The sequence below is a fragment of the Alligator mississippiensis genome, chromosome 7 (genome assembly GCF_030867095.1).
Source record: "Alligator mississippiensis isolate rAllMis1 chromosome 7, rAllMis1, whole genome shotgun sequence".
In the NCBI taxonomy this organism is placed as follows: Eukaryota; Metazoa; Chordata; order Crocodylia; family Alligatoridae; genus Alligator; species Alligator mississippiensis.
In genome coordinates this window covers 3439811-3462929 of record NC_081830.1, presented here as the reverse complement: position 1 = coordinate 3462929, position 23119 = coordinate 3439811, and the positions used below count along the sequence as shown (strand labels likewise).

Sequence of the window (23119 nt, the reverse complement as noted above, 5' to 3'; positions counted from 1 at the left end):
GGTCCCTGGGGGAGCGGTGGGACAGGTGCTGATCATGGGCAGTCACGCCTGATGGGCGCTTGCGAGGCTCCTTCCCAGGACAAGTCACCTGTGGCTCAAGCAGCCCCTGGGTAGGGCAGGCGGGGGGGGGACTGCTGGGCCAGCCGCTCACGCTTGGGACCCGGCAGGGACTCAGAGCCGCTGCACCTCTAGAATACATTTTTATTTATATATCTATGCTTATATCTGTACATTTATATCTATATATTTATGTTTATATCTCTATATATTTATATTTATACGTGTGTGTGTGCACATGTAAGAAATTACGGTACCTCTATGGGCCCTCCCACACTTTACATTGTTAACCAGAGCTTGGGAAAACAGAACAAGGATCTCTTCAGTTCATCGAGGGCACTCGGAGTAGCCAGGGTAGATTTGCACCCGTGAGTATATCATCATAGCCCCCTGCCACACATTACATATTGTACACAATTAACTGGTGAAACACACAATAAATGTAGACTGGGCACATGTGCAGAGTCAGACCGGAGACACTTGCAAACTAATTATCACTATGAATTTGTCATTCATCCAATAAACTCACGTCGGCCACCTGTGCAAAGTAATTCTAATGCCACGGACTGCTCCACCATGCCATTTATTCACGCCGGCCGCATGTATAAAGAAATGACCGTGATAGAAAAATAGCCGTCCAGTTACAAAAGATTTAGCCAGCTACAACGTTGGTGCTTGAAACAACTCTATTGCTGGTTTCTAGCTATCTTTCATGGGAAAGGCAAGCTGCTTGGTTACTCATTGCATAGTGTACAGCTGCAACTCACGTCATTCGCTGCTCAGGCACGTGCTGCCTTGGCCGCCTGTGTGGTCAGTCACCGGCCATGTCTGCAGCCTCCAGCATCTCTGTCCAAGGTGGGCTATCGCAGCTGCACGGCTTCGATGGAGATCAGGTCTGGGATGGGGGAGAGACCGTCAGGGAGTGATGTCTCCTACTCAGCCACCCATCCGTCCGTCCAATCGTCTCATCCACCCATCTAATCTATCAGTCTTATCCATCCATTATCCATTGATCCAATCCATTGACCTCATCCATCCATCCATCCATCCATTAGTCTAATTCATTGACCTCATCCATCCATCCATCCATTGATCTAATCCATCCATTCATCCACTGGTTTAATTAATTGATCTAATTCATCCATCCACTGATCCCATCCATCCATACACCTATCCATCCATCCTTCCCTCTACCCATTGATCATATGCATCCATCCGTCCATCCATTGATTTAATCCACTGAATTTATGTATTCATCATCCACCCACTGATGTAATCCACCCATTTTATCCAGCCACCCTTCCCTCCACCGTATCCATCCATTATCCATCAATCTAATCCAGGGGTGGGCAATTACTCGGGCTGCGGGAACACTTAATGAGTTTTGGTGAGCTGTTGAGGGCTGCACACACAAACGTGACCCCCCACCTGGAGCCAGCACCTGTTGGCTGCATCCGCAACTGGGGAAGCAGGGGCTGGAGGCTGGCCGCAGGCCTCCGCACTGTCCCACCTGCCACCAGGGCTGCTGGCACACATGCACCTCCTCCACCTTGCAGCTCCCATCCATCCCCCGACTGGCCATTTCCATCCTCCCCCACTTCCTCCCTACCCTCTTAGCCCCCTCCCCCGTCCCTGCTCTGGTCCATCCACACCCCTGCTCAACACCCCTATGTTTCCCGGCCTCCCAGCCAGCTGACCAGGGGGGTGGGCGGACCCCCGCTGCTATCCCTACACCAGCCCACGCCCCATCTTACCATGGGCCTGCCGCAGCGTCGACTCCAGGTCCTTCTTGTTGATGAGAGCCATGATGTCGGCAGCTACCTGCAAGGCGTAGGGCTCCACGAAGTGGCCGCGCAGCCTCCCTGGGGCTTATACTTGTTCAGTTTGACCTTGAACTCCTTCAGCTCTGCCTTGCCCAGGTGCTTCAGGCTGGACTCCAGGTCTGCGCACCTCCTGTCCATGCTGTGGGGGAGGAGATGGGGTGAGAGGCTGCGGGGCACGGGGCTTCCCCTGCCCAACACTGCCCTCCCCTGCCCTGGCAGCTCTTGCCTGCCTCGTGCCCCGCACACCCCTGGGCCCTAAGATGCTGGGCAGGAAGCGCATTTTGACCAGGGTGGTTTGCGCAATGGCTTCACAAGCCGGGGAAAGAACAAGCCGCATCCTGTGCTGAGTTGCAAGAGGAAGTTTCGGCCCCGGGGGCTTTGCCCAGGACCAGCGGACCTGAGCACCGAGGCCCCCGCGCACCCAGGGCCTATGGGACCCTGACCTCTCACCTAGGGACCCCCAGTCACTGGGACCTCATGAATATGGATTAGCAATGGGGCCAGCCTGGGCAGCTGCCTTGTGTCCATTAATAGCTTCATGGTGGTGCAGCTCATGAATATTCATTAGATCAGGGAGCCTTTTCCATGTGCCCCCCCACCCATGGACTTAATGGTCTCTCCCACATGGCCCCTGCAATAGACCTAATGGTCTCTCCCATATTCCCTTCCAATGGTCTCTCCCATTGGTCCCCCGGCACTGGGGTAATGGTCTCTCCCAAGCACCCCTCCCCATAGAACTAATGGTCTCAACCGCGTGCCCATCCCCCCCGCACTGGAGAATGGTGTCTCCCATATCCCCTACATTTAATAGTCTCTCCCAAGTTCCCCTCGTAAAAGTCTCAACCGGATGCCCATGCCACCCCTCTAACTGTCCTTCCCATGTGCCCCCCCTGCACTGACGAATGGTCTTTCCCAAGCCCTACCACCCCATAGAACTAGCGGTCTCAATCGTGTCCTCCTCTTCCCCCATAGAGGTAATGGTCTCTCCCACGTGCTCCCAGGGCCCCAGCAGTCCGCCCCGCCCCTCTTAGGCTGTAGAGACCCCGCCCCTGCCGTGGGGCAGGGGGCGGTACCGAGAACCCAGTTCTGCACTGCGCATGTGCACCCTCGGGCTCTTAGGGCGGGACCTGGGGGGGCGGGGCAGCTGCTCTCAGTGCGGATTGACTGAGAGGAAAGCCGGCGGGTCGTGCCTATTGGACTGATGAATCCCCTCCCCTTCCACTGAGCCCTTAAATACGCAGCGACCCTCACCAACCTCATCACCAGCAGCAAACTTCCTGTGGCACAGAGCACGCGGACCAGATCCCGACCACGCCGGGGCAAGACACATAAAACTGTCTAGGTCCGCCTGTATCTGCACCCTGTCTTCAAGCGTGACCGCGCTTCCCCATAACTTGGTGTCGTCCATGAACGTGGCCAGCGATCTCTTCAGCCCCACGTCCAAATCGTTAATAAAGATGTTGAAAAGCACTGGACCAAGCACCGACCCCTGCGGGACACCGCTGCCCACTTCTCACCAGGACGACACAGATCTGTTCGCTGCGACGCTCTGGGTCCTGCCCCGCAGCCCGTTTCTCACCCCCCAACTGTCTCGGATTGGCCGCAATCCTCCGATGCCGTCGCGAGGACGTGGTGGGATACCACAGCAAAGGCCTTTTGGAAGTCGAGGGACACGATGCCAGCCTGCTCTCTCGTGTCCAGGTGGCGAGTTACCTGGTCGCAGAAGGAGGTGAGGCTGGTAAGGCAAGACCTGCCCATGGTGAAGCCGCGCTGGCTGTCGTTCAGGATCCAGCCTTCTGCAAGCTGATCGCAGACAGACTGCTTGATGGACTTTTCTAGGATTTTCCCCACACGGCCAAGTCCGGGGATGCTGCCGCAGCAGCACGACGCTCCGGACCGCTGGGGAGAGAGAAAAGGCATGTCCAGGAAGGAGAGATGGCCCACCGGGCACGGGGAGAGGGGCAGCACAGGAGGAACCACCCCATGAGAGGAGCTGCCTGGGCTGCAGAACCGCTCCTCCCAGGTCCGGCCTAGCGGTGCAATAGCACGGGAGGAGGGCACTTTCCCCAAGGATTTCTCTCCTACTCACTAGTGCAGACAGCGCCCAGGAGCAGGAGGAAGCAGCCCCTGTCCATCTCCGCCCCGACCCCGGCCCGCAGGTCCTCACTCAGTCTCTGGCCCCAGGCCCTTCCCCTGCACGAGCTGCCCGGCACTGGCGCGTCCTGGCTCACCGGGGCCGCGTGCACCGACATGAACCGCGGCGGGGCTGAGTGCGCTGTGTGCAGGCTCTGCTCCGCTCCGGGGAGGTGGGTCCCAACCCTACATGGGGCTGTGGAGGTGGTGGTCCATAGCTACAGCAGTGATTACAAGGAGGTTCCCCACCAGAGCTGCCAGGTACACTGCCAGAAAGATGACAAAGTGCAAGATCTGCAGCTCCCGAGTGTCCGAGAAGCCCAGGAGGAGGAACTCGGTTACAGTGGTCCAGTTGGACATCTTCCTTCCCAGGGCATTGTGCAAGTCCTGGGTATAATAGAAGAAGGGCAGCGGTAAGGAGGAGAGTAATAAACTCAGTGGCTTTGATATTCCCATCAATAATGTCTCTAAATTTCATACTAAGAATGAAAATATTCTATTTTTTGCCTCATGGAAAATTTGATTTTAAGAAATTCTTTTTCCCTGGCAATACCCTACATAAAATAAAATATATTGATATTCCATTTATAAAGTGAAGAAAATGTGAGCCCAGCCACAACTCTGGATTTTAATTTTTTAATTTTTATTTATTTAAATCCAAAAGTCTATAATTTATCCATCTCACCTAGAAAATGTATACGGGAAACAAATACATACGAAATAAAAGATATATAAAATTTGACTTCCTTAGAGGTCCTATTCCCACCCCACCTTCCACCCCACTCCCAATAAGATGTATAACTTTATCTGAATTAACAGCAAAAACCTTGAATGTCTTCATTCACTCTTGTAGCTTTGAATCTATTATACATAAAATGCAGTATGATTTCCGTAGCCAGGTTTTCCAACTTTTAATGTTTTATAATCTCTGCATCTTACTTCACTGATGCATCAAACTTACTGAAATTGTTTTTGTGGAAGTTTCCTCGTGTCTTGTGTCACATTCAGGCTTCCCCTGCCGAGATCCTTTGCTCTTGTCCAGTTGATCTCTCAGCTCTCCTCTGCACCAAACACTAGTATGGGTCCCCAGAAGCACAGCTAACTCGGAGGTCTTTCTCTGCTCCCTCTGTCACTGAACAACTGGAGTAAATCCAACCAGGTTTCTGAGTGTGCAGCTGACCTCAACCTCGCCTTGTAGAAAAAGGGTGAAGCAATACAGCAATTTTGCAGTAGTTTTCTTCCAAAGACTCCTGGGACTCGTTCCCTGGAGTCCTGCAGAGCTCAGAAGGAAAAGCCCAGATGTAAACAGTCCGAGCTGTACAGATGTTAGCAGAACAGCACAGCTGTGCTCTTCATCAATCTCCCTCACAACACAAGTCATGGGATCTCCGAGAAGGCCCTGAGCTTCTCTATCTGGCTCTGCTGTTCCAGTTAGCTAGACTGGGCACCTTAGGATGCAGGGAGGCACCAAGTTGTAATTCGGTTAGTTCCTACGTAGTGTTGCATGAGAACATAACATGAGAATAAAAGTCAGATTTGTAAGGTGCAAAAATGTTTTTTTCACTATAATGAATATATTCCATCACTCAGACAAACAAGCTCCATTGCAAGGCATCACATTGACAACACACGCTACCCACAAGAGGTCACTGGGGGTGCGTATAGCGTGTGGCATTGGCAATGCATAGGGGTGTACGTGGGAGCATGTGCACCCCCTGAGATTGGTGGTGCCCCCCCTGAAAGAAGCACCGCCGGTGCCTGTGGGCAGTTGCCACTTCCCAGTGCCCCCTTCCCCACCGCCCTGACTGCCAACACTGCTGACAGTATCTGCGGACAGTCGCTGATTGCCTCTGGCCACTGCCAACGTGGCTGGTGGTGTCTGCGGGTGGTCGACGACCACCAGTCACCACTTGCCACTCCCTCAGCCCCCACCGCTGACACTATCACAGCTACCTGCAGGAGCTCCCCATTCGCTGCCACCACCACCACCTGCAGGCAGTTGCTGTTCCCCCACAGCTTCCACGGGGCACGTGGCATTCATGGCATGTGACATTTGCACCAGGCTAGGTGCGTCTATACAAGATACTAGGTTGCTGTAGCGATGAGCTATGGCTATGTCATTCATCCCTGTGGCAGCGTAGCATTGGTGGGCACTAACCATGATGCCACCACTACTGTACAGTAGCAAGGACCTCCTGAGCATTACTTCATTGCTACTGTGCAGTAGGGTTTGAACTGTCCCATGCACCTTCGGCACGGCACAGTCCTGGTGGGTACTGCGCATTCATTTAGTTCTTGTTAAAGCAAGTACTAAATGACTTCACAGTAAAAACTGCTCAGTGGGGCGGACGTGTAGCTGACTGCGCACACTGCATCCTGCATGCAGGGTGGGTCAATGTGCCCAATCCAGGCAAAACCCCAGTCTAGAACACAGGGCTAGCCTGGCACAGGTGCCACATGAAGCATACATCCCCGTGTAGCCTCATGCCATGTACAGCCCATGCCAGGCAGGCTCCACAAGGAGCATCAAGAGATCAGAGACTTGTTCATGGACGAACATATTGTATGTTCTAGCTGCTGGACTCCAACAAACCTCTGTCGCAAGTGGGAGATGCCACTAGAGTAAGTTAGCATGGAGACTGAAGAAAAGAGACATGTATTGTCAGATCAGGCTCTGGCATCTGTCAGGTTCAGATCATGAACCAGTCTCTGATCTCAAGTCATGAATCAGACTCACAGCCCTCCCTTCTGCATCCCTTACCCCAGGGGCACTGCACTGCCTGCCCAAAGTGGGAAGCAAAATTTTCTGTCCTCATTGCGGGCAGGGGACATGCAGCTGGTGCAGGCCTCGGGGGGAAAGGCAGATGAGTGGAGAGGTCTGAGCCCACAGTGAGCAGTCTGCATCTACCCCATGCAACCATATGGGGGTGCATATGCCCCCTCATGCCTCTCTTTAGGGGTGCGCACAGCACTAGGGAGCCACCTCCTCCCTCCACCTATCCACCCTGGATGAGCCACCTGCGGCTCTGTCCAACTCTTCACCCTGGCCCTGGGTCCCATGCACCACCCTGGCTGGGCAGCATCCCCTGCTCAATCCCCTGCCACTGCCCCACTCCCTTCTTCACCGTAGGGGTCTCGATCTGCCCTCCCCCAACACTTCCCATCCACAGACTTACGTGAAGGGAGCTGCTCTCCATGCTGCCCAGCTGTTTTCCTGGCTACATGCATGTAGCTATAGGCCCCCTGCATTTTGCTGCTGGCAGTCCCAGGTAGGGTCCCTTGCAGGCTAGCATGCTGCCTGCCTAAAAGGTGAAACCTATCATTTCCTGAGGAAGCCCAGGCATGCAGGGACCCCTGGGCCCATGCCCCATGGGCCCATGTGTTAATCTGCCTCTGGAGCTGGGTCCTGCCCCATCACCTCCATATGGCAAAACTGAGACCAGTCCATGCTCCCTTCCTAACCATGTGGCTAGATCAGGGCCAGGCCACCTCCCCTTCCCCTGTGGGGTACAGTCAGGGCTTTGCCTCTTCCTGATGCCCTCATATGACTGCATCAGGTCCTGCCTCACACCCCATGTGCTTTATCAGCATTTCAGGCTGGATGAGTGCCTGGGTCCTAGGGCCTCCAGCTTCCCATAGGAGTGCACTGGTTGTTGAGCTTTGGGGGCAAAAACACGTTTTCACTCTTCAGACTAAGTTTCGCAGTTGTGGGGCTAACCAATTTTCAATAGGTGTGGATGGGTAAAAGGACTTAAATGGACTCTTGTGTCATTCCAACCAATGTGCAAAGTTTATTGATTAATTGGAAAAGCAAGATTAATAGCTGAGAAAAAGCACAAGCTGACAGGATGGGTCTCAACTGCCATGAAGCAAAGTTGGCCAGGCTCACGTTCTCCAAAGCAGGGGGTCCTCCAAACAGTCCTGCTGGCAAACAGCTCACAAAGTGTCATATAGAAGTTTCCAAATTTTCCCCTAGCCTACAACTGCTATTGATAGATGGCTGATAATCCCAATCTTAATATTCCAGTAAATGACCCCTCACTGGTTTTATTGAGATATCTTTGTTTCACTGAAACTTTCCAAACCTGATTAAACAAGATCTCTTGTGGACCAGAAAATAGTCAATTCATTAAGGTTTATATCCTTGAGAAAGCAAAAAGGACCAAAAGGGAAACTTCCTTATTTCCATTTCTATAGTGTTCCCAGCTTTTAAAGATGTTACCTTAGTGTCTGCTGCTCACTTCGAAATATAAATGCATCTCCCTGCTTTCTTATGTCACAAGAGCCTGTTTAGCAGTGTGGTGCCCTCCCTTTCTACAGGTCTGTCAGGAGCCCCAGGCAGTTAAGGACTCACCCATGTGATGACTGTGTTAGGTCTTTGGCAACACAGTTTTGGCCAACTGTTTGCAGGTGTCTTAAGCCTACTACATATATAGAAGGAGGGTGTGTATGTGTTTCGGCAGCCGGTAACCACGCTCAACCATGTAGGTATAGTTAGGCTGCATAGCTATCCCCATGGACTGGGGTACACTCCCAACAACGGGATTCTCTGGAGAAAGTGCCAAAAATGCTGTATACATGGCCACAAAATGAACACACAGAGAACTAGGAAACAGCAAAGTTTCACCTTATTATTTTGTGATGAACTCTAGAGCAAGGTTGTTTGTGAGCCAGGAAGAATATGCATAATCCTGTGGTCTCCTATTCTTCCTTAATGCAAAACAGTCCCTGCTTTCAAATCATAGGGTGTTGGGATCCTCCTTGAAAGCTGGAAGTTTTGAAAACCTCTAAACTAGTAATTCTGTCATTCTTGCACCAGACCACAGTATAAATCTACACAGGGTCAGGTGTGAGTTAAGTAAAACACTTATTTCCAAATGAACTCTTTGTCTAAGATGGAGATGGAGTAAGGCTCTTCTTCGCTGCATTCATGTCATTTCTGACATTCTTCTGAGCAAATTAACTAGTTTTTTTGGGTTAGGGTTTAAGCCCAAGGCCAATTAGTAAAAGAGGCTAGGTTTTTACTACATTAGCCACTGTTCGATAATAGCTCATGCACATGGGGAGATATCTATGTGTAGGAAGCTTGCGGTTGAAGAATATGTGGGTATACTAGCTAGAGGGACGGAGACGTCATCCTGCAAAAACCATTCACTCTTCTCATTCGGAACAATTTAAAAGTGAACACTATGATGTCAGGACAATCCCGTCATTAGAACAGGAATTGAAATGCATTGTATCACTCTATAAATATTCTCTTTCTTCTAATATTCCCCCAAACAGCTGGGCCAGGAACCATTCATTTTCCACAGCTCCGATTCCTGTTACTTCCATTTTGCTTGGACCTGCAAATAGAGGTTAGAAATGGTTGCATTTCCTCCAATCTCTGAAAACACGGACAGCTTTCTTTACAGCCTCCTTTACTTCCTTGTTTCGCAGGCTGTAAATGAGAGGGTTAGCTAAGGGAGTCAGCACAGTGTAGAAAAGAGAGAATATTTTGTTCAGGGCTCTAAGGGTGTTGGTTCTTGAGAACATGTAGACTATAGTTATAGACCCATAGAAAATTGTCACTACCATAATATGTGAAGAACAAGTGGAAAAAGCTTTTTGTCTCCCAGTAGTAGAAGGGATTCTCAGTATGGTGGTGATAATGTAGACATAGGACATGAGAGTCAAAAGGGATGGGGGAAAAAGGACTATACAACCCAGAATGAAAACTACAAGTTCAACCTCAAAGATGTCACTGCAGGAGAGTTTAATCAGTGGTAAGTAGTCACAAAAGAAATGGTCGATTTGATTGGGTCCACAGAACCTTAATTGTAACAAGAAAAGATATACGGTTGAGACAACTAGAAATCCACTGATCCATGAGCCAGCAGCAAGATTGAAACACAGTCTCTCACTCATTAGGGCTGCATAGTGTAATGGTTTACATATGGCTAAGTACCGATCATAAGACATCACGGATAAGAGACAACACTCTGTAACTAACAACACACCAAAGACAAATAATTGCATGAAGCAGCCAGAGAATGAAACTGTTCCGTCTCCAGTGAGGAAGCTGGCCAGCATCCTGGGTAGGAGGGTACAGGTATAGCAGGTCTCCAAGCAGGACAAGTTCCCCAGGAAGAAGTACATGGGGGTGTGCAGATTCTGAACTGCTACAACAAGCGTAATGATGAGGACGTTCCCAGCCATGGTTGCAAGGTAGATTATGAGAAACAGCAGGAAGAGAAGCATTCGCAACTCTGGAAGAATTTCAAAGCCCAGGAGGATAAATTTGGTGACAGAAGTTTGATTTCTGACTTCTGCATCTGCCATGGCATCAGAAAGTTTCCATACAGCTCTGCAAAATGAAATGGGAAAAAAAAAAACAACAAAACGAACAGAAAACTCTGAATACCAAGGAATCAGTCCACCTCCTGATTTTAAGAGGCCAATCTTGCCTGAAAATGATCTATCCAGGTAGGATTTGCCCCATTCCACCTAGGACCCGAATAGTCTAGGATACTCATGTGTAGATTATCTTCAATGGAGCCATTGTCCCACCTACATCATTATGAGATAATTAAGGCAAAATTCTCTTTGATAGACATAGAAGAGCTGTTCTACAGGCTGTCCAAACACTTTACCACGTAGCCTTCGCCCTCACCTCCTAGACCTATAGGGCAGAACTATGGTTCTTCTAAACAGGGCAACTTCAGTGCATAAATTAGGAAGGCTATGTTTTAATTAACACAACTGACGACATGAATTCCATTCATAGTTATCCTTGTGTATGAACTATTGTTGTGCTGGAGAAGCTCTGTCCTCTAAAAGCTGGTTCCAAAAAAGGTACTCAGAGGTTTATAGGGATTTTCATTTATGTGACAGAATTTCCAGATAACAATTCTGATTAATCCTTATATTATAAAATGAGTGTGTCCATTCTTATGAGAACTAATCCTATGACCAGAGGCCTCTAAGTGTCCTACAATCTTTCTGACTCAAGAATTGCTGCACCATGAAAAGAAGTTTCCTTGGGTCAATCTGATGTCTTTAATTAAACCAACTCAAAAATTTGGAAAAATTCTTCATTGCAAGCTTTTGGGTATAACTACCCAATGGATTTTGTTGTATGAAGTGTCTGTGCTTTGTCAAACTGAGGACCTATCTGCAGGTGGCGTGTGCTGATGTTAACAAGAGGCCTGCTGGTTTAGGAAAGAGAAGAGAAATGAATGTAGCTGGTAAAGAGGTACCTCTCCACTACTTACCAGCTACATTGATTCCCCTTTCCTCTGTCTCCACCCCCCACAGACTCTCTCATTAACCGACTCAATTTACATCTTCACTGACTGGGTTTCTTGCATGCGTAACAGCTGCTGGCTTCTTTACTATTCATTCCATCCAGGAAGAGCACACGCCAACTGCAGATACTTGCCTGAGGAAGGGTATTTATATCTGAAAGCTTGCAAAGAAGAATTTTTCCAACTATTTGAGTTGGTCTAATAAAATATATCCAATTTACCCAAAGAACCTTGTCTGCCTGTGTCCTTAGACCAACATGGTTAAAACCTATACCCCTGCACCATGAAGAGGAATGAATAGATTGCAAGTCAGAATTTATCCCCGGTCCCTATCCATAGGCAGATGGATGGCATGATTGTCTCCTATGCTCATTGTTAGGATGCTGAGCTATGGCACTAGAAACTGCTCCCAATCACAAGTGTCGGGAAAACTTTTGTCAGGCTCCAAAAATTATGACTTTGGGTTAACTGAAAGGGCATTTTCCGTGACAAAAGAAATAACATCTTTTCTTCTCTACAAACACACATTTAAAAAAAAAAAAAATTGTAAATATCTGAAATGCTAAATTTGTACATGCGTGTCACTACTGACACTCACCCCTGATACTTAGCAACAATTCTGAGAAGGGAGTGCAGAAGATTCGTTACATGGGTTCAGCACACCAGGGTAAAAAAACAAAACAAAACACAGATGCAACTGGAAGTTTGAGCATCCTGAATGATCAAAGCCACACAAGGTGTGTTGCTTCAGTTGAGGGTTTACTGAAAGTGGGGTCCACTGCTCAGGAGAGAGGCAATTGCTCCAAAAGAACAAAAACATGCGATACACTGATGGCATTGACCTGTACTAAGCTACCAAATCCAAAGAAAAGTATGTAAAGATTACCTTGAAACACAGCTATTTGGTTGGAGCAAAGAAGTTGGCAATGTCAGCCAAGGCAACCCTTTAGCACACATGGATAACAACCTGGTCAGGGTAATTCCCAGGGCAGTGGGAAAAGAATTCCCACCACAGGTATACAGCCCACCGCTGCAGAGCACCCAAAGCTGGAGGAAAGAAAGAAGGGTAGATGAATTAGATTTGTAGCCATGGTGGAAACATGGTCATCTGAAAGGTCATTTTGATTCTTTTAAAACCAGGATAATCCTAGAAATCTGAAGCTGAAATGGTTTTTCCATGAGGCAAACCCTCTGGGCCCCGGGGAAAGAAAACAAGCTGACTCTGCTGGGGAGCTACCTCTTACATCAGAGAGAAAAAATGGTTCTTTACCTTAAAACGGTGAAGAAAAGCTGGATTCTCCGATACGATTCCTCTCTTCTTTCTGGAGACCAAAGAATTGCTTCGATAGTCAATGTGCTATGCTGATGCATTTCAGATGCATCATTTCTCCCAGCTGAGAGACCTACATATTCGGAGAAAGATGCTGCAGTTCTTCACCCATGCTTTTGTCCTTTTGTATGTTAGAGGCTTTACACCACGTCAGGCTCTCCCTGGAGTCATTATTTAACCAGTCCTTGACAAAGTGATAAGACTCCAGACATTTCTATGAATGTCCATGTCAAGTCATTATTGTAGAGGCTCAGCCACGATAGAAATAGAAACAAGTGCACAACCTGGGGGAGGAACCCCTCCCCCCCCCCCCCAGAGATAGGGACAGATGAAAACCAACCTCTACTCGCATTAGGACCAGCATTGTGTCACTGACTATGAAGTAATTATTACCTCCACAATTTATGAGGTTTCCAGACTCAGTCAAACATCCCTTAAGGGCAGAAATCCAAAATGGGCTACTTTTACAATTTGAGGCTTGCTCAGGAAGGACACTGGGAGAACTAACAAGGCAAGAAATTAATATATTTTAACATGCAAACACGCTCCATTTAGTTACATCTGAGACTAATTCACTGCATTGGAAAGAACATCACGAATAATCAAGAAATAATGTTGGGAATGGACAACTGTTCACGTGAATCGCTTTAGATCCTCCTTTAAAATGAAGTGCTTTTGTACCATACAGTCCTGTCCTGACTGAAGTGCTTTGCCTTGTTCCAGAGGGAATGCTTCTGAGGTGCTGCACAGATAGGGGTCCAAGAAGTAAATTTTCAAGCTTGCTTCAAAGCCTCTTGACCGCTATTAAGGCTTTTAAGAACAGCTGAGTGGCAACATCAGAGCCTGTTGAATATGTGACCCCACTAAGCCTCTGCATAGTGGTCCCTGTCCTAGAATGGCATGAATAGGGATTTAAGCTTAGGCATGGCAAGTGGTGAGAGAGGACATAGATAGAGAGCTGGGGTGATGGGTGGCAGTAGAAGAATTTTAACTTTAGTGGGGTAACCTGTATGGAGATCTGTAGTGAGCTAGACCCATCACTTTAGAATCATGCCCCCCCAGTATAAGGATGCTGATGACACCCCAATAGATTATTTTCATCTGTCAAAGGGTGGGGTAGTCCATGACCAGGTCAGCCATTCAGGTGGTAAGTTATGTCATTCCAAAGATGCTGGCACTGCATTCCCCCCAGGGGGTCTGTGACAGGGGGCTTTCTCAGGGCCAAACTCCGTGGCCCACCCACCTATCTCTGGGCAACCACCCACCTATCTCACCCGCCACACCTTTGATGATAATTGATTCATATATCGATGTCAATTAAGCGGGAGGCTGCCCATTGTAATGCCCCGATGCCTGGAGCCGCAGAGCACCTCCTACCTCCCCTAATACTGCAGCCCAAGTCTCGCAGATGGCATCTTGGTGTTCACATAGTCACCAGCCCCACACTGGGCCCCAGAATCATCCATACAAGACCCCTCTATGATCCTCTCTGCCATCATCCAGGCTACCTGGCCCCCCCAAAGCCATATTCCCCTCAGGTGTGGCCCCCCCAGGACCTTCGACCATTTGCCCGGGCCCACCTCCAGGCCAGTCGGGACCCCAGGCCCCCAGCTCTCGGGCATCCCTCGCGGTGGGCCCCTGGCCCTTTTGACTACTGTAGTCCTGGCCCCAGCTTGGGCCAGTCGAGGGTACTCTCCCCTTCGGGCTAGGTCTCTAGCCACTCGCTCTGTCTGCTCGGGCCTCACCGTGCCACTACTCCCCGTCCTCTTGGGGGGCAACCGCAGCACCACGCCCACATCACTCCCACTCTTGGGGTCCACCCTCTCTGGGCCCCTCACAACACTGGGGCATCTGGGCCCCCCAACAAACACATGGGTAACCCACCCAGTGGTGGTGGGAGCTAGGGGTTAAGGCACCCCAACCCACCTTTCACCAGGGTGATAACTGGCCTGGCATTTCCTGGGGGCTCCCGGGCCACTGAAAGCCCCACCAGGCCACCCACTCCCAGCAGGGTGCAGTTGCAGGTCATGCCCAAGACCAGGAGCCTCCTTACTAACCCCTTGAAGCTTGCTCCATTACCTCCAGGATGTTCTCAACAACCCTCCAACAAGACAATATTACTACCTAACCTCCTGCAGCTAAACTGCCCTGTTTATATAGGCAGCCCTTGCCTCAAAATGGCCGCCCTCATCAGGCACCTGGAGGCTGCCTGCTCCAGGCCCTTAAAGTGGCAGGCACAGCCTGTGCTCTGCCACACAACCATACAGTGTTTAGGAATGGTTCATAACACTATGGTCTTTGAGTACACCAGGTTGATCAGGGTGGGAAAATATGGCCCATGGGTCAGATGCAGCCCACCCGGTGACTGGATCTGGCCTGTGGCTGCCCCTGCAGCACTATACATGGGGCCATGCCCTGCCCTGGTGGCAGCTGCACTGGGCACAGTTCATTCGAAGCTGTTCTTGCTCCTGCCCGTGCTGCACCATGCTGTGCCACATCACACCATTCCTCATGGGCAGGCTAGCAGCTTCAGCTGGGTGGCTTCTGTCCCAGCACCTGGGCTCCAGCTTCAGCTTCTGGAGCACACCCACAAGCTTGGGGTAGTCACTGCTACCACACAGGCTCTGGTCTCTATTAGGCCTCTGTGCAGCCTGGGGTGCACAGACCCTGCACGCCTTGGGCATGCTTAGCCCCACCATGGTATTTGGAGGTGCTTCATTTAGCTTGAAGCATTCAAAAGTAGCCTCCTGTACCAGAGGAAAGGAAAGAGCCAAGCCCACCTTGGCTAGCTGAGCAAAGGGAGTTATAAAGGCTGTCTGACCACTCTCCCCATGGGCAACTGGTACCTCCTAATACTAGGCGTGGGGTACCAGCAGCTAATTGCCAGCTGGGGGTAGACAGGGGCATCCCCCAGCAGCCAATCACCAAAATGTTGGCGGCAAGACCAGAAGTGCTGGTGGCAAACCTAGAAGTGCTTCTCTCAAGGGGGCGCAGCCAATCTCAGGGGGTGCATGTGCATCTGAGTGCACCCCTATGTGTTGCCAATGCCTCTCCTCTCAGGAATCCACGACCAGCACGCTGCATGCAGGTAGCCTTTTATTGTTTGGAGAGAGAGAGAGAATGGGGTAAGAGGAAATCAAAAGGGGTTTCAGAGAAAACACCTTGAGCAATATAGAATACATTGAGTCTCGTTCAATATTGAATTACATTATTCTTTTAACGCATGGCAAAAGTTCACTGGATGTATGACTGTACACTGTACGTGTACACTGGGAGTGCCAAAACCGGACACCCCCTGACCTGGGCGACCTCTCCGTGACCTCTAAAAGGTCCTGCGACAAAAGTACCCAGTGCACAACATCCTAAGAAAGAGCAAGGAGCCAACCCCAACTGCTGTGCGCTCAAACAGCACAGCTAAGGGGCACCCAGGACATTGGTCTTGAGCTCACTCACCAGGCCCAGATATACATGGGACTAGAACCCATACCACCAGTGTCTCAAGGCAGCACCTCACCCACAAGGCCAGCAAGCTCTCCTTCCTGGAGACCTGTCGGGTGCGCCTCTTATCTCGATGCCTCTGGCCGCAGCAATGAAAGAGTCAGGGGCCCCAGGAGTAAAGAACTGGTTTCAGAGACCAGCTTATAAAGAGCACTCACTCATAGTACCTGGGTGGGATTTGAACCAATGACACCAACACTGTAAATAAGCACTCTGCCCACCAGGCCAGCAAGCGTTGCTGAAAAAAAGGCTGTCAGCTGCGCCTCTTGACCCGGTGCCACCGGCCACAGCAATGAAAGAAGGAGGAGGCCACAAGAGCAAAGAAGTAACCCAGGAAATCACCCTACCAGTCAGGATAGGATTCAAACCCACAACACTAAGGCTCCAGACAGGCACTCTGCCCACCAGGCTACCAAGCACCTCTGAATATAGAGCTATGCGCTGCACCCCTTGACTCGGTGCCTCTGAGATGGAATGAAAGCATTAAAGACTGGGGGCTTTAGTGTCTCTGAACAGGGCCCCATGTTAGTCGAGATGAGCAGTCGCACTGCTTGCACCCAAACACCCACTGTTCCCGTATCAGGACTTGACCTCCAGTCTCGCTGACGGAGCAGCGTGGGACTTAGCTCCGAAAACACGCTGCCCCCCCCAGGCTCCTGGAAACGCTGGCTAATATGTGTCTTCTGTTGAGCACGCTCCTCCTTGTAGGCACTAAGTGCCCCCGGCTGAGAGCCTCAAAAAAGCACAGTGGTTACAGCCCCAGCCTGACTGTTGGTTTTAGTCCCAGGTCTGAACCTCCATGTTTCACTTCCCGTCGGGGGAATGGGTCCAGCTAGGTGAGAGCAGGCAGGAGCACCTCACCCAGGAGCCCAGCAGCATGGCCAACAGCTCGGCTGCTGCAACTTAGACTGACCTGACCTGGAGCAGAGCCGTGATCCCAGGTCTCCAGTCTATCGGGCGTACATCTACCCTGACTTTGGGGAGACATGGTGAAATGCTACGTCCAGGTCAGACAGCCTGGGAGGTGAGCCAGGCTCCGGGGTGGGCACAGGCACTGCTTGCCTTCCGCTTATATTAGATGATATGTGGGGCGGCAGGGGCAGTGGCCAGGGACTTGCACCAAAGCTGCAGGGAGCTGGGAGCCGCGGGTCCCTGGGGGAGCGCTGGGACAGGTGCTGATCATGGGCAGTCACGCCTGATGGGCGCTCGCGAGGCTCCTTCCCAGGACAAGCCACGTGTCACAGAGCTGGGAGCTGAGCCCGAGCCAGCCCCGGTTCCCTGTCCCAACTTGGGCTGGGGCCTGACACCCCAGAGGCAAGGGCGCCCCACCGAGGGCTCAGGCCTCTGCCTCCCCTTCCAGCCAGCCCTGCTGCAGGGCACGGCCAGGGGCTCTGACTTGGACTCAGGTGCCCCAGTTGCGCACAGCCAGGACTGCTACAAAATGGGCTGCAGAGAGAGAGCAATGGCCTCTCACAGGGTCTGGGGCTTGCACAGCAAACACTATGAGAGATAGAGATAGAAATACACCTCTATAGAAATGGAGATAGAAATATAAAGTGATAGACAGAGAGATAGCTCTATGTATATGCCTACATAGAGATATACAGAGCTTTATATATACAGAGACAGAGATAGAGATACATATAGGCACACTGCTTAAGAAACATGGGTGACAGCATGCCTGGGCTCGTGTCGCTGCTGTAAAAGAAAAGAGAGGTGCAGTCTCACGCGACAGTCATCCTGCTACTCCGACCTACAGCCAGCGCGTAGCGCAGTAGAGGTGGGACGTACCTTGCAGGAGCAGGGTGGACTCCGCTGGGTGACAAGGAGTAACGGTCACACGCTGGCAGAGGGTAGGTTCAGGCTAGACATCAGGAGGCGCTACTTCACGGTCAGGGCGGCTAGGATCTGGAACCAGCTTCCAAGAGAAGTGGTGCTGGCTCCTACCCTGGGGGTCTTTAAGAGGAGGTTAGATGAACACCTAGCCGGGATCGTTTGACCCCAGTACTCTTTTTTGCCATGGTAGGGGGTTGGACTTGACGATCTGCTCAGGTCCCTTCTGACCCGACCAACTATGAAACCTTGTCTGCAAACTGAATTGGCACTTGCTTCTCCATACTCGAAGAGAGACCCCCATTACTGGCTAAGTCCTCAACATGCAGCAGACCTGCCTGCGCTCACGTCCGATCCTCCACCACCATCGTGTATCCAAAACCCACAATGTTACACAGGGATCTGCCTCTTGTAGGAATGTCCCTTCTCAGCTGTGGAGATGCTGCCCCATCCAGGAACCAAACCATCAGTCCTGCCAAAACCATCCCTCGCGGCACACCCTGCCCCTGGCAGTGGGGTCAAACCCTGGAGCTCAGCTCCAAAGGCATGAGCTGCTCTTGCCTTTGACAAAGTACAGCTCACTGCAAATCTGCATGGACACCAAAGCCTCTTGGTGACTTTTATTGCCTCGGTGGAAGCAGAGAGGTGCATTGGCATGGGGTGTTCTGGGTGGGAGCATGGGGATGGGTTTCACGATGCCGGCTACCCCGATGCCAGCAGCAACCAGTGCCGACTGCTGTTTGTGTGATGGGGCCGGGGGAGCAGGCATGCAAAACTTTTGTAGAGCTTGAGTGCATCACAGGACCCCCTTATTAATCCTAAAACGCCTTTATCGGAGGGGAACGGCACACCCAGGCCTCCGCACTGGCGGAGGGTTTCCCTCTCCAGACAAACACCTGTGGGCCAGATCAGCAGCAGCAGGGGAAATTAGCAGAGCTCCTGGCTGCATTCATTACAGAGAGGGTTCATTAGGGCTTATTTGTATCACCAGGCCACTGAAGGGATGGGCTCTCATTTTGGGCTGACCGCTCTGCCCACATGCACCAGAGATGGTCCCAGCCCTGAAGAACTGACAGTCCAAATAGACTAGATGCTCAGCTAGGATCACTTCTCCAGGCTCTGCACCACTGGATCAGCCTAGATGGAGACTGAATATGAATCACGCTGAGATTTGCAGAGAGATTTCCATTAATGAAACTGCTCCCAGCCACCGCAGTGCATGGTTGAGTATGGTAGAGATGAAAGCCTTATTTATGTGTAAGATATATCTGCAGAGGGAGCCATAAACTGCAAAGCAAAGTATGAAGGTTTGCAGCAAATGTTGTAAAGTTTTATATTCCTGAAAACTAGGAATAAAAGATATAACCATTTAAAACAAAATGGATAAAAGGGGTTTCCATAGGACTGTAAAATAGCCTTATAATAGTTAATTGCTAGTTTCTTGTTACAGCAGAGAGAAATTCAAACAACAAAAAAGAACCCTTTTAAACCACCGACGGAGGGTATGAGAGAGAGCAGGAAGGAGAGGGAGCAAGACAAGGACAGAGTGAACTAGGATGCAAATCCTTTGTTTCACAATCCTGTATTGCAGGAGCAAGCGGGATCTTTTGTTCCCAGGGGAGAGGAATCCAGTGCAAGAGGTGGGACTCTGCAGGTAACACCAGAAGCCCAGCACTGCTCGAGCACAGAGCCCAAAAAGTTCACTTCCATAAACTAGACGTTGCAGTTTCACGCCTGCCTTGAGCTGGAATCAGGCCTTGACCGCGGAGAAAGTTTCTGAGCCAGCAAAGATACCACAAGTTCAGGCCACCAGAGGTTTTGAGGCAAAGGAAGCCTTTTGGATATCCACAGAGGTGTATCCACCTCTGGACCTCTGGGTCCGATTCTCGGTTACTGCTTGTGTTTTAGGCGCAGGAACAAGGCAGGGAAGAAGGGGAAGGGAGGGCAAAGCTGGCTTTAAACTCCAGAGCTATCTCAGGGGCTGGCCCCCATGAGAGCACAGGACCATCCAACCTTGCCAGCTCTCCCTCTAAATGCCTGGCAAGTTTTCGTGACTTTGGTTTCTCCAATGTAGCCTATGGAAACATGCCTGAGCCGGCACCGCTGCGCACATCAGTGGCATAAATACCAACAGAGATCATTTAAAATGGTTTAAAACCTCCCCCCTGTGCCCACCCTGCTGTCCCAGGGGCAGGACTAGAGAAAACCACAAGGAAGGTGGTAGTTATCACGCAACTGGGGACACACAGATACCACGGAGATCGGTGCAGTGTAGGAGCCTCTAGAGAATTGCAGGGGATTTGTGCTGATCAGACTCTGGGACATGCAGACTGGTCTGTCTGGCCCCCGACGTGGGCAGAGCCATCTCAGCGGTTTGGAAGCAGAAATTAGCCATGGTGCCACATTTTTCCAACATTCCCCTGACCCCCAACTTGCCCACAGCCTGCCTTGGATGCACCAATTGCATTGGCAGCTGGGAGAAGAACGGATGAAGGACCCTCGTTACCTCTGTACTGGGTGAGGAGGGCCTGTGGGTATTCTCCTGGACATAAGTATGCACAGCCAAAGTGGCAGCAAGATCCCTTCATGCAGCTGAGAGTAAAAGCAATAAAATAAAGGCTTCTGGTGAATTTTTTCCCCAAGAACAATTCCCTTCCCAACTGGTGCATGCACAAACCTGTTCTCTTTGCAAGGTGCCTTCAAGCAGCAGCAGAATTGTCCTTGCCGCTCAGCTTCAGCTCCCTGCAGGGGGTTGCAATGAGGATGGAGCTGGGCTGTTCCCAGTGGGGGCAGATGACAGAACAAGGAGCAGTGGAGTTTCACATGAGCCTTGACTGCCTCTTCATGGCCCGAAAAGAGAAAGCACGATGAGAACTCAATAGGACGTGGCAGATTTTTCCCCTCCGCCTGCAAGGGGATGTGCTGTGCTATCCCGGTCCAACTGGGAGTATTCAGCCATCTACCTATAGAGAGTGCCACAAGCCTGAAATGAGCTGAGATGGGAGCACTTGATCACTAAAGTGGGCCCATCCATCAGCACCTAAAATAAACCAGCCTGCAGTCTTGCCTGGAGATGGGAGTAACACCGGCCCCACAGCCAAATGGTCTTCTCTGTCCAAAAGGCTCTGTCCAAAATGGTCTTCTCTGCCAAAGGCTTTTGAGGACAAAGGCCCTCGGTACTTAAAGTGCTTGCAAGCGATCCAAACTGCGAGCCTCTGGCTGCTTTACTACTTCATCCAGGAAGAGCACAGACCATCTGCAGACACTTCCTCAGCCCGACAAAGGGTATTATTTGTACCTGAAAGCTTGCAAAGAAGAGTTTTCTGATATTCTAAAAGATATCAGACTTACCCCCAAAACCTTGTCTGCCTGTGTCCTTAGACTAATGTGGCTACAACTTACACCCCTAATGACAACAAAAGCATCTCAGTGCCTTGCCCCAGTCTGGGAGGCTCAGGTCCCCAATACCATGGTGGTGACAGGCACAGGGCCATGTCTCAGGATGCTCTTGGTGTGTCTGTATTTCCCCCAGATATCAGGGCATGCAGCTATTGACCCCTCAGAGGACTTTGCAGGATGCGTTACCTGTCCCAAGATCTTTGTTTGGGCCCCACAGCCCCCTTCCCTCCTGATCCAAAAGCAAATGGGATTTAGAAGAAGGTTTAAAAGAAGGCGGCCAGCCTCCTGCACTTCTGCACAGTCACATAAGCAAGGGCATTCACCAGTCTCTGCTGCGGCTGAGCTCAGGTCTCGCATCCCTGTAAGCTTTAAACAAATACAGGGTGCAAGGCTGGGTGTGGAGAGGGAAGCCAAGGGGAAAGAAATGCACCGTACGTGTAAGATCCAATTTCTCTGGAGAGCCATTTACATGGCAGGGTATGATCCAAATTCAATCCAGAACATGTTAGTGCTGGAGATGACGGTAGCAGAGATAAGCCTGATAACGTTTGATTGCAAAGCTTCTCCATAAGCACCGTATTATTATTTTGCAACCCCCCCCTCCCCCCCGCTGCTTTTTTTTGCTGCTTTCTTGCTGTATAACATGCAAACTACTTCTGCGTGGAGTTCTCATCTACGAATCAGTAAAACAGAACTAGAAACTTTTATAGTTTGGAGGAGTTATTTTGCAACCCCCCCTGCTTTTTTTTGTTGCTTTCTAACTCATCTAATACCAAGAGCCCTGTTTGGCATGAAGCAAACCCAGAGAAAGGTGCCAGCCCTTAGGTGCCCCCAGCACAGTCTATCTGGAGCCGAGGTATAGCGCTGTCTGCTGTCCCAGCGGGCAGTTCCCATGCCACTCAACCAATGCATCTTACCCACCCAATGCAACCCATCCCATCGCACAGGGCACAGTTTCTTCTCCGTCCTGTTCTGAAGCCTGTGATACATCAAGAAAAATGCCGTCACATGTTAACTACCAAGTGCCTACTTCACAGGCATCCCTAGGGAGCTCAGAGACTTCTGCATCTCCCTCCTGGTTCAGTGAGTTGCACTCCTACAGCCAAAATGAATCCCTCTCCTGCTGACTTTGCTTCACTTTGCTGCCATGAAAAGTTACTCATGAGGATGATAAAACACAGGGAGCGATGCCCACAGTTACTCACAAGGATGATAAAAGCAGGGAACGATGCCCTGTCCTACAGCCCTCTGCTGCGGTGCTGGAAGAGGGATGAGTTTTGACAAGTATTCAGCAATCCCACGTGTCACTGCTTTCCTGACACACACAGGCATCTGTAGGCCACTTCCATCCTCCAACACCCCCCAGCAATAGCTCGCAGCCCCAGCACGCTGTTATAGTAACACTCGTCCCATAGCCTCTGTATCCAGTCCTTTAAAAAGTTGCTGAAGCAGTTTTACAAGGGAATCACTTGTAAATACTGTGTTCAGTTTTGGGACTCCCGCTGCAGAAAGGATGTGGACAAGTTGGAGAGAGTCCAGTGATGGGCAACAAAAATGGTTGGAGGGCTAAGGAACATGATTTGAGAGGAGAGGCTAAGGGTTATTTAGTCTGAAGAAGAGAAGACCGAGAGGGGATTTGATAGCAACCTTCAGCTCCCTGCTGGGGGGTTGCAAAGAGATGGAGCTGAACTGTTCTCATTTGGGACATATGACAGGACAAGGAGCAATGGGCTCCAGTTGCAGCAAGGGAAGTTGAGGTT

The 23119-nt window shown here is 50.5% G+C and overlaps 1 protein-coding gene and 1 long non-coding RNA gene across 10 annotated transcripts; both read right to left on the bottom strand.

Moving 5' to 3' along the window:
- Positions 1-621: 621 nt before the first annotated feature.
- Positions 622-2041, bottom strand: LOC132251631 (uncharacterized). Its single transcript, XR_009463625.1, has 2 exons — positions 1812-2041; positions 622-952 (listed from the first exon to the last, which is right to left on the bottom strand). It is a non-coding gene; the product is annotated as an uncharacterized LOC132251631 (long non-coding RNA).
- A 5856-nt stretch (positions 2042-7897) lies between these two features.
- On the bottom strand, positions 7898-14799 carry LOC102574551 (olfactory receptor 6B1-like). Of its 9 annotated transcripts, none has more exons than XM_059731518.1 (5): positions 14687-14799; positions 13023-13519; positions 12570-12702; positions 12186-12346; positions 7898-10359 (listed from the first exon to the last, which is right to left on the bottom strand). In XM_059731518.1, the coding sequence occupies exons 4-5, from the start codon at positions 12254-12256 to the stop codon at positions 9372-9374; spliced, it is 1059 nt and encodes a 352-aa protein (XP_059587501.1). In that variant the 5' UTR covers positions 12257-12346; positions 12570-12702; positions 13023-13519; positions 14687-14799; the 3' UTR covers positions 7898-9371. The 9 variants fall into 9 exon arrangements, with proteins under 9 accessions (XP_059587501.1, XP_059587508.1, XP_059587503.1 ...); XM_059731525.1 differs by having other exon boundaries at positions 13023-13132; XM_059731520.1 differs by having other exon boundaries at positions 14709-14799.
- Positions 14800-23119: the final 8320 nt, after the last annotated feature.